The 18,040-nt window shown below is 44.9% G+C and overlaps 1 protein-coding gene across 8 annotated transcripts in view; it reads right to left on the bottom strand.

The window, feature by feature from the left end:
* LOC140459731 (histone acetyltransferase KAT6A-like) overlaps positions 1-18,040 on the bottom strand; it is a 261,877-nt gene that overhangs the window by 73,820 nt on the left and 170,017 nt on the right. For 6 of the 8 annotated variants that reach the window (XM_072554188.1, XM_072554189.1, XM_072554186.1 and 3 more), the window contains 2 exons: positions 16,151-16,283; positions 4,829-5,688 (listed from right to left, as the gene is read on the bottom strand). In XM_072554188.1, the coding sequence (XP_072410289.1) occupies positions 4,829-5,688; positions 16,151-16,283 (993 nt within the window). The remainder of the gene's footprint in view (positions 1-4,828; positions 5,689-16,150; positions 16,284-18,040) is intronic. The other 2 variants (XM_072554190.1, XM_072554191.1) reach the window with 1 other exon arrangement.

The following is an 18,040-nucleotide window of genomic DNA, read 5'->3' as shown; positions in this document are numbered from 1 at the left end:
CAAGACACAAGCCGGTATCACTGGTGCGGGGAGGGGAGTGGGGAACAAAAAAAGAACGGCCCAATACAGTCGATGTAGACTAGAAAATAAAAACAATATAAACAAACAGGGCAGCAAATATTACACACGAGACAAAGCAGAAGGCAGTAGCAGCTTAAATTAAATATGCTCATGGGTACATAACCAAGGACAAAAGTTACAATGAAGTACTAATTTAGTAGTGAGAATCGTGGTCCTTTCGCACAGTTCAGTACTTGCTGTTTGAAAATGGATGCAACTTCGTAATCACTTCTACACTTAACCAAAGCAAAATCCCAAATCAAAATTTTTATCTGAGTTAACTAGGCTTGCAGCATCGCACAATGAACAAAGTGACAAATCTTTAATTTTTGGACAGGAAACTCAGTACCCTCACTTCTCCACTTCCCAAAGTAGGCAAAAAGGATATTTAAACTCCACAGGCCAATCCTTCTGACAAGGACTAACTCAGGTCACCTGAGCACTGAAGTAGTTCTGTATCGGAAGAGGAAATGGGGAGAGGACAGCAATAGTTTAGAAAAAAATCTTCTTCTCGAAAAGCTGCTCTTTCTAGTTTAAGAGAAAGCACGGACAAGTAACTGAGAAGCTGAAGTGATGGATGGTACAGCAGCAACATAAAGGTGAGGCAATAATGAATGAGGGAGAAACCCCCAAGTATCTCATGGCAAACACAGCAGAACAGTCATGTGCACCCAGAGTGACCCCAAGTATTTAGGCATGACAGAATGAGGAGCAATCCAAATAATGCCGGGTATTTACAAAGAAGCAACAGAAAAGGAGTAGCACTAGGAGTGTGGGGGGCCACCAACAGCAATCCCAAATATTGAAACATATCTGCAACAGAAGGCGAGAGATACAAACTGCATCGGGAGAAAATAATACTAAGCGACGTCATATCCGAAAGCAGAAACCAAGGAAGCATGCTTATAAATAAAGAAATGATCAAGAAATGAGTTTTAAAAACGAAGAACTAAAGCATCAAATAAAAGAATGAGATACATATACAGTGACCAAATGAACAAATAAAAACAAATGGGAAGCAACTTAGGTGATATGTTACAATTGAAACTGGAAGTTGTGGAGAGCATTACATTCCCAGATAGGCACACCTGCGTTATATGCTTTTTCAGAAATGTCAGCGCACAGCTGTAAAACTGGCATTGGCAGACAAAGTGGTACTTAGATACTCTGATAAGGGGTCATCATGCCACAGTATGGCAGGACATGAAAGATGGTTGAGTCAAAAGGGATATCGTCATCATGTGGGACAGTACAATTAAACAGTCAATAGCCATGATTGGAAATTCCAAAGGCAATGCGGCTTCCTTGGCCCAAGGCTTATTGCATCCGTTGCTCCCGATGCGGTCTCCTCTACATTGGGGAGACTGGACACCTCCTAGCAGAGCGCTTCAGGGAACATCTCTGGAACACCCACACCGCCCTGTGGCCCAACATTTCAACTCCCCCTCCTACTCTGCCGAGGACACGGAGGTCCTGGGCCTCCTTCACTGCCGTTCCCTCACCACCAGACGCCTGGAGGAAGAACGCCTCATCGTCCGCCTCAGAACACTTCAACCCCAGGGCATCAATGTGGACTTCAACAGTTTCCTCATTTCCCCTTCCCCCACCTCATCCCAGCTCCAGCCTTCCAGCTCAGAACTGCCTCCATGACCTGTCCTACCTTCGTATCTTCCTTCCCACCTATCCACTCCACCCTTTCTCCCTGACCTATCCCCTCCCCCACTCACCTATTGTACTCTATGCTACTTTCCCCCCACCCCCACCCTCCTCTCATTTTTCTCTCCACCCTTCAGGCAATCTGCCTGTATTCCTGATGAAGGACTTTTGCCCACAACGTCGATTTTACTGCTCCTCGGATGCTGTCTGAACTGCTGTGCTTTTCCAGCACCACTCTAATGTAAACTTAAGTACATCTCGCACGGCTGGAATGTAACTTTGACAAGTCCAATGATCCAGTTATTGCAATCCGTTGAGAAATTAAGAATAAAAGGCTAAGGAGGAGATTGTCCTGAACAAGTTGAAGAACCAGGGCTAAGATTAACATTCAGAAACATGATGGCAATAATCTCTGCATCCTCCAGTGATCCATGTGAGAACGGGCATTTGGCCAACCAGATGACAAGGTTAAATATAACGCTGAAGAAGTGGTGTGGTAGGCAGGGTCTTTGATTCAGGGGCAATGACATCAGTAGGCAAGAAAAAGGGAGCTGTTCTGTTGCGAAAGACTTTCTTAACCCAGCTGGGATTCGCATCCTGGCAACGAATGAACTAGGACTTGAAATTATTGAATGGGCTTGTGAGTAATTCCAACAGCATAAGAACAATAAGACAACTATTTGGGTAAAGGTACACAAAATGCATGTGGACAAAAAACTTAGGAAAGAAACAAGGGGTGCTCATGACTAGGATGGCACCATGGAAAAACAGAAATAAATGCAAGTTAAGGCATTACATTCATGGGCAAAAAAGCTTCCAAAGCAGATGAATAGCATCGAGACAAACAAATTGATTTGATCCATCAACCATCACAGAAATATGGGTGCTGAATGACCAAGAACAAGCATTAAATACTTCAGGTCACTGCATTTTTAAAAGACGTGCTAAATGGATATAAATAGGATAAAGATCGTCAACAGAAAGAAACTTAGTTCAGAAAATCAAGTAGTACAATGAATTGGGATCGCAGGAGAAATCACTAAAGGGCAATAAATAATTGTGGGCCCCAAAACAACTGTTGCAGTGTTGAGCAAGGTAATGGTCAGAAAGTCACGGGTATCTGTCGCAAGGATAAACACACTCTGTAAGACTTGAATAATTCCTCCAAACAACATTTCCCAACGAGAGTATGGACGTGCTGATCACAGAATACAATCAAGATGGTTTTCTACATCAGTACCTCAAATCAAGGATGGAACAAGCCTCTTGAGGATGAGCATTACAAAATGGGTAGGAATTAACAGAAAATGGGAAGAGAATGAATCTAGAGTCATAAAGTAGGATTTTGAATAACTCTTCCACAAGGTGGTACATGGTGGTATTTGGATCAATGAGTATGATATTAATCATGGATTGAGGAGTAGCTAACGGACATAAACAACAGCTAGAATAACTGGGTCATATTCAGATTGACAGGCTACCATAAGCATCAACACTTCAGCCTCAGTTAGTTAGTGGTGACAACAAGACTTAGCAGAGGAGACAGAGTAACCTTCCGAAGTTGGCTGACGATACAAATTTCAGTGGGAAAGAAAGCTTGAGGAGAACGCAAAAGAATCTGCAGAGCAATTCAGGTCAATGAAAGTCAATGGACAAGCATGTGGCAGCTGGAATCTAACTTGCAGAAATCTGAAGTTCGCCACTTTGATAGAAAAAAAAATAGAAATGCAGAATACTGTTGACAGATTGGGAAATCAATTCTGGTATGTGGAGACATCTGGGTGTCCTTGTGTATGAATTCAAGAAAAATTGTCTGGGGACACAGCAAGCAATTCGCTAAGTAAATACCACATGAACCTTTCTTGCTGAGTGCCCAGCTTATACAAGAAAAGAAACCTTGCTGCAATTGTTTAGGGTCGGAGTGAAGTTACAACTGCCATGCGCTCAGTGTTGGCCTAATGGATTCAACACTGCTTCATGCAGGTAGGAAGGGAGCTCCAATATTTTCATTTTCAGAATAAATCTACATTCCTGGGAGTTCAGAGGAGAGAGGAAATCTCACTAACATTGTTTTTTTTTCCAGAAAAAGGAGTTTGGCCGAAGATTCTATTATGAAAAGGAGTTTTTTTTTCACAAAAGGGAGAAGAGGAGGATGTGGGTAGTGAAGAGGGGGAAAAGAGAGATCTATCCTCGAGAGCTGTTGACATTTGGTCACTGTGTATGTTCAAACCAGAGATTGGAACTTTAGAAAATGAAATGGATAAAATTACATTGATGTAAGTACAGAAAAGATAGCGATGAGGCAGGAGACTGGTCATGAGCTTAGTGAATAGCAGAGTGGACATCAGAAGCTCCAATTTCTCATCTTTAAGTTACAAGAGCGCTTGTGTGTCTCGAACACAATAAAGAGTTCCAGCTTTATTCTAGCCCTACAAATCCTAGTGAGTGGAAATGCTTTGAATAATAAAAAGCAATAGGCAACACGATGCAATTCTGCACAATTAGGAAAATACTCTGCAAGTGATCTGGCCGTATCAATCTGCACATGGCAAGATTTTCTCAGCCAACTCGACCTTGAGGAATATTTCCCATGTCAAATGGATGTTCCTCTCATGCCATGAAAGATATGCCCAACAGCGGTGACACTGCGCTTGTTCACTTGCAACATTTGTGTGCCACCGCTTATTTCCAATCGAGCCGGAGAAAAGCAATGGCCAGTCAGCCGCTCTGGGTTGCAATTCCACCTCTTTTCCAAGACATCCATATTCTGGCCAATTCATTAACTTTAATCATTACATGAAGATGAGAGATTTGGAATTAAGTCAGGAAAATAGAAAATAAAGAGCAGATTACATTTGAGCATTTGACAAGTAAAATATTGTGAATGAACGTCTCTACCAAAAATATCAATCTGCCTTTTTGCTTTTGAGATTCTACTGGACCTACTGTGCTTTTTCACGAAATGAGAATGTGCAGAGCTACTTTCATGGCATAAGTCCAACCCTCCCTCCCAAAAGTCAACAGCAACTGACTGAAGCACCCCAAAAAAAGCGCAATAAAAAGCCAACTTCTAGTGCTAGCGATGCATGACGGCATGGCATTTACTTCTTACCCTTGTCCTCGGCACTTTTATTCCTTCCTAATTCCACGTTCCCTTTCCCGTGCCAAAGGATCGTCTTTCCATGTCTCATTTTACACCGGCTGCCCCTTATTGCTTTCTCTCTCACAGAAAATGGCAGGAAATAATGAGAGTGCAGTTTAGCAGCCGTGTCTACAGATGTACTCAGTCGTAGGTATGGTGAGATTTGCAAAGTGGAATTGTTTTTCTTGCTACTGTCCCAATCGCTTGGGAGAGCAGATTTATCAATGGAAGTAGGGCAAGGTTCACAAGGTGTAAGACAAGGAGGAGTTAATTCAATGTCTGCTTCATCAGAGGGTTTGGGAGTATACAGAGAGGAAGCAATGTCAGTTGGCTCCTTTCTTAACCTGGGCATTCTGCATACATTTAAATGGCCAGTGAATGCCTGCTTACTGACGTTATCAAAACGGCTAGTACAGGGAGATGATTTGACGCTGCTTAAATGGCACCTTCGTGCTGGTACAGACATGTCAGGTGATACTGGGCATGCAGGGGTTAATGAGGTCAGTGCAGTACCTGTGGGCCATGTGCTGTTGTCAGAAGTGCTTGATTTTCGTGGGCCCTTTCGTTTAAGCCTGTATTGCTCAGCTAAGTCCAGGAGTTCACCCCGTGGCTTGCGGCCATCGGGCGAAGGGGTGAAGAATTTGCTAAGGCCATCAATGAGCCCTTTGGTTTTCTTGTTCATTTTCAGGCGGGAGGATTTGGTGGTTCGCGAATTCAAGGTGCTCAGTCCATCCAATCGTCCCGGCTTCGAAGGGACTGCTGAGATTTTGCGCTTACGACCCCGACCAGGACATTGCCTCTCCTTGTCAAACGGCTGAGAACCTTTTGATCTGTGGAAGGAGACAAAGTATTCAGCTTTGATGATTCAAAAAGCACTTTCGGAGACTGAATCAACCACTTCTAAAACGCAACTTATTTTGCCATTCAGAAATAAGTGTTCCAAAACAAGGAATCAATTTATAATTCACAAATAGTGGCACAAAACTGAAAGGTACAGTACACCACCTGCTGGAAAAGAGGCACCTTATGTTTGGTGAATGGTTATAAAGCCACCCTTTTACATGAATATACCAGAACATTCAAGAAGATATGACTCTTATGGAGCAAGTGAGAAGCTGGTGATCGGCTCATTACCTTTTCTGACAAATGAATTTGTTTTTATTTTTGGAAAATATTCAAGATATTGCTTTTTATTTGAGGCCTTAATACAATTTGAGGGTTGGTGGTTTGAATCATGGAAAACACTACTCTACTCTTGGGTGGCGGCAGTATTCTGGAAAAAGAAAATTCCAATCTTGTAACATGGTCCACATTAAGTGGGATGCAGTCAACACTGAAGGGTTGTTCTGTACTGGAAGAACCAGGTGCATTAAGTCAACAATATGGTGCTGGGTATATGTCACGAACACATACATTGCAAATTGAGAAATATAAAACACACCTCAACAAACAGAACTGCCATGCAATTAGGACAGATTCTATGATTGGACTTTTAATTCTTCCCATTTTTCCATGGAATATGTGATGCGTTTTCCATTCAGGTTTGCACATGCCAGCTGCATGCTGCAGCAAAAAATTCCCATGTGAAGCCATCACGAGTTGCTAATCCCACAACAATGGTAAGACTCGTGAGCTGGTCAGTGCATGACGAACAAAGCCCTCCATCACCAAGCCTGTTGCTTACCTGCTTCATCTGAATTGATTTGGAATATTGAAGCTCACGTAAGAAGTACAAGGAATTGAGTAATGCCTCTGAAAACTGTTAACTGAGGTGCAGGGATGAGATTGGGAAGATTTTCCCCAGATGCACAGATTCATAGTAATGGCGTTTATTAATGGTGCCCCTGAACAGAATTGAATAAGGGGCTTGGAGCGTCAGTAAAAATGAGTACTGAGTGCAACAAGCTATGGAGCCAGGATCCAAGGCAAGGACAGAGGACCCCGGAAGAAGTACTCGTATCTTGGAGCGTTCCCAAGAATGGAAATGGATACAAGCAAAACTAGAACTGAAACAGAAGCATCTAAAATGTTGATTAGGTTTCTACCAATGCTCACCAGTTGCACAATCAGGATTTAGTCTCTACTGGCGAGGATAAATTGCTGACTGTAAGTAAACACTGCAGCAATACTCTGTACAATACCATGTTTCTGTAAAGCCAACATTTCTTGTTTACTTTATGCAATAACTAGGAGGAGTAGGCCATTTGGCCCTTCGGGTGTGTTCCGCCATTCAATAAGATCATGGCTGATCTTTTTGTGGCCTCCGCTCCACTTACCCGCATACTCACCATAACCTTTACTGTTCAAAAGATTATCTTAGCTTTGAAAACATGTACTGAGGAAGCCTCAGCTACTTCACTGGGCAGGGAATTCCATAGATTCACAACCCTCTGGGTGAAGAAGTTCCTTCTCAATTCAGTCTGAAATCTATCCTCCCCCTAATTTTGAAGCGATGTCCTCTTGTCCTCGTTTCACCTGCCAGTGCAAACATCCTCTCTCCTTCTCTTCTGTCTATTCTCTTCAAAGCTTTCTGTGTCTGTGTAAAATACCCCTCATTCTTCTCCATTCCCATGAATATCACCCCAATCTACTCAGCCACCTCTTGAACTCCTGAATCTACCTCGTGAACCTCCTCTGCAGCCCCTTCAGTGCCTGTACACCCTTTCTCAAGTAAGGAGACTAAAACTGCACACAGTACTCCAGGTGTGGCCTCACCAGCACCTTGTACAGGTGCAACATAACCTCCCTGCTTTTAAATTCAGTCCCTTGCGCAATGAAGGACAAAATTCCATTTGTCTTCTTAATTACCTGTTCCATCTGCAGACCAACCTTGCACGATTCATGCACATCGACACCCAGGTCCCTCTGCACAGCAGCATGAATTATTTTTGAAACCAATCAGATCCTTTCTACGGTCATTCCTCCCGAAATGGATGACTGCACATTTATTAACATTGCACCCCATCTGCCAGACCTTTGCCCACTCACAAACTATGTCCCTTTGCGAAGCTTCACAGTCCTCTGTACATTTTGCTGTACCACTCATCTGAGCGTCATGCACAACCTTTGACACACGACACGTGGTCCTCGACTCCAAATCATCTGTGTAAGCTGTGAATAATTGTGTTCCTCACACTGATCCCTGAGGCACACCATTAGTCACTGAATGTCAACAGAGTAGCACATGTTTATTCCCATTCTTTGATTCCTGTCAGCCAATCCTCTATCCATGCTAATACATTGCTTGTACTGTTATGCATCCATCTTATGCAGCAGCCTTTTGTGCAGCACCTTGTCAAATACCTTTTGGAAATCTAGATACACCACATCTACTGGATCCCTCTTGTTCAAGGTGCTCATAACTTCTTCATAGAATCCCAGTACATTTGTTTCAGCATGACCTGCTCTTCATGAACCCATGGTGAGTCTGCCCAAGGGGACAATTTCTCATGAGATGCCTCACTATTTCTTCCTTGCTAATAGACTCACGCACTTTCCCCACTACAGACGTTAAGCGAACCAGTCTCTAATTCCCCATCTTTTGTCCACCTCCTTTTTTACAACATTGGCATCCCATCTGCTGCTTTCCCAGCTGCTGGAACTGCACCAGAGTCCAGTGAAGTTTGGAAAATTACAAATGCATTTGCTATTTCTCCTGCCATCTCTTTTAGCACCCTGGGCTGCATTGCCTAGCCTAGCCATTGCCTAACCTTAGCGAACGCTACCTCTTTGGTGATGATTGTTTCCAGGTCCTCATCTACCTTTGTCTCATTGTCAATTAGCAGCACGTTAGTCGTGTCTTCCACTATGAAGACCGACACAAAATACCCACTCAATGCTTCTGCTATTTCCTTATAGTCCATTACTAAATTCCCTATCTCATCCTTAAATAGACCAATGTTTGCTTTAGCCACTCTTTTTCACTTTATATATTCATAGAAACATTTGCTATCTGTCTTCGTATTCTCAGCTACCTCATTCTCCTAATCCATCTTACTTTTCTTTCTAGCTTTTTTCCGTTGCTTTCTGTTGACCTTTCAAGCCTTCCCAATCTTCTAGCTTCCCACTGATCTTGGCACTTTGTATGCCTTCCCTTTCAATTTGATAGCCTTCCCGATTTCCTTGGACACCCATGGCAGATTACCCCTACTCCTCCAGTCCTTGTTACTGGTATTTACATTTGCTGAGCACTTTGAAACTTGGCTTTCAAAGTCCTCCACTGTTTGTCAACTGTCCCACCACAAAGCGTTTGCTTCCAGTCTACTTTAGCCAACTCCTCCCTTATCCTATTGTGGTCTCTTTTGTGTCAGCACAGGACTCCAGTATTGTATTTTCTTCGCACTTTCATCTGTAATCTAAATTCGACCATACTGTGATCACTCCTTCCAAGGGGATCTCCAACTATGACATCATTCATTAGTCCTGCCTCCTTACACAGGACCACATCTCGGACAACTTGCTCCCTTGTAGGTTCCATTGCATACTGTGAGAAAACTATCGCTGATACACTCAATGAACTCCTCCTCAATCGCGACCAACTTGATTTGACCAATGGACATGTAGATTAAAATCTCCCATGATAATTGCTGTACAATTTTTAACAGGTATTAGTTACTCCTTTGTTGAGTGTCCGCCCCAACGTGATGTTATTATTTGGTGGCGTATAGACTACACCGATCAGTGATTTTTTTCTTCTCGGAATTTATCATTTCCACCCTCACGGATTCAACTTTATTCTCCATAGAACCTAAATCATCTCTCACCACCGCTCTAATGGCGTCCAGAAATATCACAGCTCCAACACCTCCCTTAACTCCCTCTGCCTGTCCTTCTGAACAGTCTGATACCCCTGGATATATAACTCCCAGTCATGACCTTCCTGTAACCATGTCTCCTCAATGGCTAAATCACATTCATTCACGACGATTTGTGCAGTTAACTCATCTACCTTGTTACGAATGCTACGAGCATTCAGAGAAAGTGCCCTTATGTTAACTTTTGGACCCTCTTTATGAATTCCAATATCTCCATCAATAATATCCCCGAGTAATCCTTCCTTTTCACTTCCCTCATAGTCTGCCATGCAGTTCCTCACACCTGCTGCTGACCTATCCATTTACCATCATACTTCCTGTCATTTTCCCCTTCCCTTTCTCCCCGGATTCAGTCGTTTAAAGTCAGAGTGACCACCCTATTTAACCTTTTCGCAAGAACATTGGCTCCACATCCGTTCAGATAGAAACCATCCCATCGGTACAGATCCCTCCTGTTCCAAAACCAATGCTAATGCTCCATGAAGTGAAACCTCTCTTTCCCACACCACTCCTTTAGCCACGTGTGGACTTCCATGATTTTCTTATCCCGAAGGCAATTTGCACATGGCTTGGATAGTAATCTGGAGATTATAACCCTAGAGGACCTCTTCCTTAATTTTGTTCCTAGTGCTTGATAACCCCCAAACAGGTTCTTCCGACCTAACCTTGTGTCTGTTGTTTGCCCCAACGTGGACCACAACAACTGGATCTTCGCCCTCCCACTCCAATATCCTTTCAAACTGGTCAGAGATGTCTTGCACCCTGGCAATGGGCAGGCAACAACACTCTCAATCCTGCTTACTAATGATTCTATCAATCACCCTAAATATGGAGTCCCCAACAACTATCACGTGTCTTTTCGCTCCCTCCCTCTTGAATGGCCTCCTGCATCCTGGTGCCATGGTCAGTAGCCCTTTTCCTCATCCACACAGAGAGCATATCTGTTGGCAAGGTCAAGAGCTGAAGCTCCTTCATTCCTGAACTCAGGATCCCCCTACCTGCCTCACATGCAACAACCACACCCTCTCTCTGATCAGTGCCTACATCTGAAGTACTTAATCGACCAGGTGTGACCGCCTCCTGAAACAAATTTGCTTTAGCAAAACACGTTGGAATTTGGATAAGGAATTAGCTGGTCCCAGTGTAAGCAGCTGCAAGTCATCACCACACAGGCGATGAATATACGTATAATGGCCAGACTAGACTGAAAACCCCTGATCTCGTCTGATCTCCGAAGCTCAGCAGACCCAGGCCTAGTTAGTACTTGGATGGGAGAACCACCTGGGAAAACCAGAAGCTGTTGGCTTTGGGAGCCCTCTTGTGGTGCAGTGGCAGCACCTTCACCTCTGAGTCATGAGGCTCTCATTCAGGTGTTACCTGCTCTTTTAGGTGTGTCGTTAGCGTTCTGAACAGGCCCATTAGAAATTGTTTAAGGGCACTCTTGTGGTGCCGTGGGAGTGTCCCTGCCCCTGGACTCAAGTCCTACCTGCTCCAGAGGGGTCTACCAACATCTCTCAACAGAATGAATAGAAAAATAGGTGAAACAAAAAAAAGCTATGTATATGACTCCATGCCTCCCTATACTTCAGAACAGAATCTATGCAAGACCAAGTACAGGACAAAAATTACTTAATTTCCATATCGTTGAACTTGAAGGTCCAAACTGTGCATTTTGTACGATGTTGCTCACAGAAGTTGTTCACCAACAACTTGCATCTATGCAGTCTCTTTAACTTCACAACATGTCACAAGGTGCATCACAATGGTACATTAAAAAAAACCTGACACCATCACAAAGCAAGCTATCAGACCAAATAGTGATATGCTTGGTCAAAAAGCAGCACCTTCAGTGTCAAAGCAACTAAAGCTGAAAGCACCTTGACAGTACAGTCATCAAAATGACGAATGCTCACAATGCCAGAGTTGGCGGAAGAAGGATATGTGCCTCAAGGTCCAGCTCATTCATGTCGATCAGGAAGAGCAAAGAACCTAATACTGATCACAAGAGAACTCCATTACCATGAGCAGATAAGCTGAGGCAATGGTGCACTCAGGAGATGTTGAGCTGGTGGAAATAAGTATTTCAAGTCATGGCATGGGGAAGTGGGAGGAAGGTCTTCTCAGGGACAAATATTTCATCAAGGTCAAGGAAATTCAGCTTCTGATGTGGATGACTGCCAGGGGTTGAGCCAGTGTCAAGGGCATGTGGTTTGTCGTGTGGATCACAGACAATAGCTTTGCTCTTCACAATACTGAACTTGAACGAAACATTGATCAAAGCAAAGCCAGCGGTCTGATAATGTCCACACAGTTCATGGTTCTGATGGCTAAGTTATGAAAACTTTCTTCCTGATAATAATGACTTGAACAGTTTTATTTAAACAGTGATATGTTGAGATGTGTGCATGTATAAAACAATCTTGGTGACCTCATACACCAATCCATGAAAGGAGACAGGTATGTGCAGCAAGTGGCAAGTCAAACAGTATAATAGTCTTCACTGCAGCAGATTTAACATTCAGAAGAGGGCATATCTTCCTACAATTACACAGGGCCTTGGTGATACCACACCGGGAGTACTGCATGCAGTTTTGATCTCATCTGAGAAAGGATATATTTGGCAAGGAGGGAGTAAAGCAGAGATTCATTCGACTGATAGCCAGAATGGTAGGACTGTCCTGAGTTGGTTCAGCTGGGCATTTCAAAAGGATGAGAGGGAATCTGATTGAAACGTACAAAATGCTAACAGAGAGGATGTTCCCCCGGTTCATGAGTCTAGAACCAGGGGTCAGAGTTTCAGGATCATGAGGAGACCATTTAGGACTGAGATGAAGAACCATTTCGTCACTCAGCGGGTACAGTGAATCTGTGAAATTTTCAACCACAAAACACTGTAAATATATTCAAGTAAGTGACACATAAAGTTCTGAGGAAGGGTCACCAGATTCGAAATGTTAACTGTGATTTCTCTTCACAGACACTATCAGATGCGGGAGTAACTATGACTGGCGGGAGTAACTATGACTGGTGGGAGTAACTATGACTGGCGGGAGTAACTATGACTCGGGTGCCCACCGGTCACCACCAAGCTTTTCCAGCAGCTTTTGTTTTTCTTGCATATGAAGTTGGAGATTGGTATCTCAATAAGAGGATCAACTATGATCCAAATGAATGGTGGGCCAAGTTCAAAGTACTGAATAGTCCAATTCTGCTCTTATCACAGCATTTGAATCACAGAATCCCTCCAGTATGGATTCAGGCCATTCAGCCTATCGAGTCCACACTGACCCTTCAAAAAGCATCCCACCCAGACCCACTGGCCCTCCGCTATCCCTGCATTTCCCTTCACTAATGCATCCAACCTGTGCATCGTTGGACAGCCGGATGAAACCCACACAGACACGGGGAGAATGTGAAAACTCCACAGAGACAATCACCCAAGGCTGAAATCGAACCCAGGTCCCTGGCTCAGTGAGGCAGAAGTGGTAACCACTAAACCACCACGCCGCCCTTAGTTTCTAAGTTTCTACACAGCTCACTTTCAAATCATGTCACCGTGGATTTAAATGAAAAATGGGATGCACTAAGAAAATATCCTTGGAGCTAATGTTGTGACATTAAAACACTGAAACAAAGTTCAAAAGTCATTACATTCTCAGCAACAAGTCAGGACTTATTTTCCTTATTCCTTCATTGGACATGGGTATTGCCAGCAAAGCCAGCAGTTTATGCCACCCTCCTTGTCCCTGAACAGAGTGATTTGGGAGTCCATTTCAGACAGAAGTTTCAAGGCAACCATATTCTACGTCTGGAGGTCAGACCAGATAAGGATGACAGATTTCCCTCCCCAAAGCACAGGAGTAAACCAGTGAGTTTTTAAACAACATTCCATCAGTTTCATGCCACCATTACTAACACTGGCTTTCAGATTTTTCATGAAGTTAACATAAATTTCACCAGCTGCCATGGTGGGACGTAAATCCATCTCCCCAAATATTTATCCGAAATGTCAGGATTAATGGCAGTCCCACTATGCCACCCTAATTTATAACAGTGCATCATTACAGCAGAGGTACCAATGTTGAAAGATTACATGATACATCTCTCAATCTACAGAATTACAGTCAATCAAAGTTCGCAGTCTCAGATCAAAGAAACCACCAATTGTACCTCAGAATCATAGCATCCCTAGTGTGGAAACAGGCCATTTGGCCCAACAAGTCCACACCAACTCTCTGGGGAACGTCCCACCCAGACTTATCCCCTTACCTTATCCCTGAAAACCACCATGGCTAATCCACCTAACCAATCCCTAGACATGGTGGAGAAAGTGAGGACTGCAGATGCTGGAGATCAGAGCTGAAAATGTGTTGCTGGAAAAGCGCAACAGGTCAGGCAGCATCCAAGGAGCAGGAGAATTGACGTTTCAGGTATAAGCCCTTGTTCAGGAACGAGGAATGTGTGTCCAGCAGGCTAAGATAAAAGGTAGGGAGGAGGGACTTGGGGGAGGGGTGTTGGAAATGCGATAGGTGGAAGGAGGTTAAGGTGAGGGTGATAGGCTGGAGTGGGGTGGGGGCGGACAGGTCAGGAAGAAGATTGCAGGTTAGGAAGGCGGTGCTGAGTTCGAGGGATTTGACTGAGACAAGGTGCGGGGAGGGGAAATGAGGAAACTGGAGAAATCTGAGTTCATCCCTTGTGGTTGGAGGGTTCCTCGGCGGGTTCCCCTTCCTGGACCTTTCCATTTCTATCGGGCGACCGAATCAACACGGACATTTACAATAAACCGACCGACTCCCACAGCTACCTAGACTACACCTCCTCCCACCCTGCCCCCTGTAAAAATGCCATCCCATATTTCCAATTCCTTCGTCTCCGCCACATCTGCTCCCAGGAGGACCAGTTCCAATCCCGTACCACCCAGATGGCCTCCTTCTTCAAAGACCGCAATTTCCCCCCAGACGTGGTCGACGATGCCCTCCACCGCATCTCCTCCACTTCCCGCTCCTCCGCCCTTGAGCCCCGCCCCTCCAACCGCTACCAGGACAGAACCCCACTGGTCCTCACCTACCACCCCATCAACCTCCATGTCCAGTGTATCATCCGCCGTTATTTCCGTCACCTCCAAACGGACCCCACCACCAGGGATATATTTCCCTCCCCTCCCCTATCAGCGTTCCAAAAAGACCACTCCCTCCGTGACTCCCTCGTCAGGTCCACACCCCCCACGAACCCAACCTCCACTCCTGGCACCTTCCCCTGCAACTGCAAGAAATGCAAAACTTGCGCTCACACCTCCCCCCTCACTTCCCTCCAAGGCCCCAAGGGATACTTCCATATCCGCCACAAATTCACCTGCACCTCCACACACATCATTTATTGCATCCGCTGCACCCGATGTGGCCTCCTCTATATTGGAGAGACAGGCCCCCTACTTGCGGAACGTTTCAGAGAACACCTCTGGGACACCCAGACCAACCAACCCAACCACCCTGTAACTCAACACTTCAACTCCCCCTCCCACTCCACCAAGGACATGCAGGTCCTTGGACTCCTCCATCACCAGACCATAGCAACACGACGGTTGGAGGAAGAGCGCCTCATCTTCCGCCTCGGAACCCTCCAACCACAAGGGATGAACTCGGATTTCTCCAGTTTCCTCATTTCCCCTCCCCGCACCTTGTCTCAGTCAAATTCCTCGAACTCAGCACCACCTTCCTAACCTGCAATCTTCTTCCTGACCTCTTCGCCCCCACCCCCAATCCGGCCTATCACCCTCACCTTGACCTCCTTCCACCTATCGCATTTCCAACGCCCCTCCCCCAAGTCCCTCCTCCCTACCTTTTATCTTAGCCTGCTGGACACACTTTCCTCATTCCTGAAGAAGGGCTTATGCCCGAAACGTCAATTCTCCTGCTCCTTGGAAGCTGCCTGACCTGCTGCGCTTTTCCAGCAACACATTTTCAGCCCTGGGGGACATGATGGGGCAATTTAGCATTACCAATTCACCCAACCTGCACATCTTCGGACTGTGGGAGGAAACCAGAACACCCGGTGAAAACCCACGCAGACGCGGAGAACGTTCAAACTCCACACAGACAGTTGCCCAACACTGGAATTGAACTCGGGTCCCTGGTGCTACGAGGCAGCAGTGCTAACCTGCTGAGCCACCGTGCAGCCACCTTACTCATAGCTTTAACTCCAATAAGTACGTCCCTGCCATTGTGATTAAGTCCATTGTGTTGATGTGTTCAAAACAGATGTGAGAGACATAAACTTCCCCTGTGCAAGGAGTCTATCAACTGTATCTCACATACCCAGTTCCAGTCAACTAATCAACAGCCACCAGCTGCTTCCCTTTGAACCTTCATTACTTGCTCTATTAACACATCATCCTTTGCATATTGTTCATCCTTGGCACAATTTCAGAGGTCAATTGTAAAACAATGCCAGACAAGAATTCATTTTATGAAATACTTACACCGTCTTATTCTTTAATCTATTTTTCGAATGCCCTATTGCTGTTGCGTAGCGCCGTTTAATCTGTACCGCTTTCTTGTGTAACAGTTTTCTTCCCTTCTTCCGTGGCCGACAAATCTGACACACCCACATGCCTGTGGTGGAAGCAATAAACAAAATAATGAATATCTGTCCGGTTGGAAGTTGGTGTTGTGTTAACCAAAGAAATTCATGTTTAAAGCTCACAAAATTAACTGCCTATTTAGTCTATAAAATGACTCCTTACAGTATTCTACAACGCATTGTATTCCTCAGCCTCTCAGTATTGTAGAAGTTTCAACAAGATTCCACCCCCCCCCCCCCCCCATCCTACTAAACTCCATCACGTATAGAGAGAACTCAACTGCTCCTCAAAAAATAAGCCCTTGAGTCACAGAGTCATACAACTCTAACGAGATTAGATTAGATTACTTACATCGTGGAAACAGGCCCTTCGGCCCAACAAGTCCACACCGACCCGCAGAAGCGTATCCCACCCAGACCCATTCCCCTACATTTACCCCTTCACCTAACACTACGGGCAATTTAGCACGGCCAGTTCACCTGACCTGCACATTTTTGGACTGTGGGAGGAAACCGGAGCACCCGGAGGAAACCCACGCAGACACGGGGGAGAATAAGCAAACTCCATGCAGACAGTCGCCTGAGGCGGGAATTGAACCCAGGTCTCTGGCGCTGTGAGGCAGCAGTGCTAACCATTGTGCCATCGTGCCGCCCACAAAACTAGATGAGGTATAATCTTAAGAGCAGCTTTCTTTTTCAGGACGGTTGTTCCAAAACCTTCATTTTTCTCGATGACACGTGTCATTGATCCCTGGGATTCAATTCAAGGTGATGTCACTATGTGACTTTGGATCACACAGGAACAGAGCTAGAATGCCTTTTTGAGTCTGTTTTCAGTCACTAACCATCTTGATTTCAAATGAAAATCTTCAGTCAGAAATACAGAGTAGAGGATCCACCTTGGTCTCTTCTTGAAGTCTCTGGCACCACAGATACCAGTCATCAACTAATTTGATTTACTCCATGTGATATTAAGAAACGGATGAAGATATTGGATATCGACACAAACATGGACTGAAGTGTCAACTCCAGTGATCCTTGACAGCTTCATGGTGGCCCTTGCAGTAAATCCCGGGCGGCACAGTGGCTCAGTGGTTAGCACTGCTGCCTCACAGCGCCAGAGACCCGGGTTCAATTCCCACCTCAGGCAACTGACTGTGTGGAGTTTGCACATTCTCCCCGTGTCTGCGTGGGTTTCCTCCGGGTGCTCCGGTTTCCTCCCACAGTCCAAAGATGTGCAGGTTAGGTGAATTGGCCATGCTAAGTTGTCCTTAGTGTTAGATCAGGGGTAAATGTAGGGGTATGGGTGGTTTGCGCTTCGGCGGGTCAGTGTGGACTTGTTGGGCTGAAGGGCCTGTTTCCACACTGTAAAGTAATCTAATCTAATCTAATCTAAAGATCCCAGAAAGTGTACTATCAAGGAATTTGAGCACAAGTGGAATCGACTGTCATCACAGGAAAAACTCTTGTTGCTATCATACTACAAACAGAGATACAAGTGGTTGCTGGGGGTTCCACAACATCACTGCTACAGTTCCTCAGTCTAGCGTCGTAGGTCCAAACATGTTCAACTACTTCATCCATTACCTTGGCTCCATCCTCAGATCAGATGTGGGGATGCTTGTTAACAATTGCTCAACGGTTCGCATAATTCATGAGTTCTCAGATTCTTAAACAGCCTACATCCAAATCCAACAAGACCTGGATGATATCCAGGCTTGGGATGACAAGTGACAACTTAACATTCACACCACACAAGTACCAGGAAATGACCATCTCCAACGAGAGA

Source organism: Chiloscyllium punctatum, chromosome 35 (assembly GCF_047496795.1).
Source record: "Chiloscyllium punctatum isolate Juve2018m chromosome 35, sChiPun1.3, whole genome shotgun sequence".
Taxonomy (NCBI): Eukaryota; Metazoa; Chordata; class Chondrichthyes; order Orectolobiformes; family Hemiscylliidae; genus Chiloscyllium; species Chiloscyllium punctatum.
This window is presented reverse-complemented; position numbering and strand designations above follow the sequence as displayed.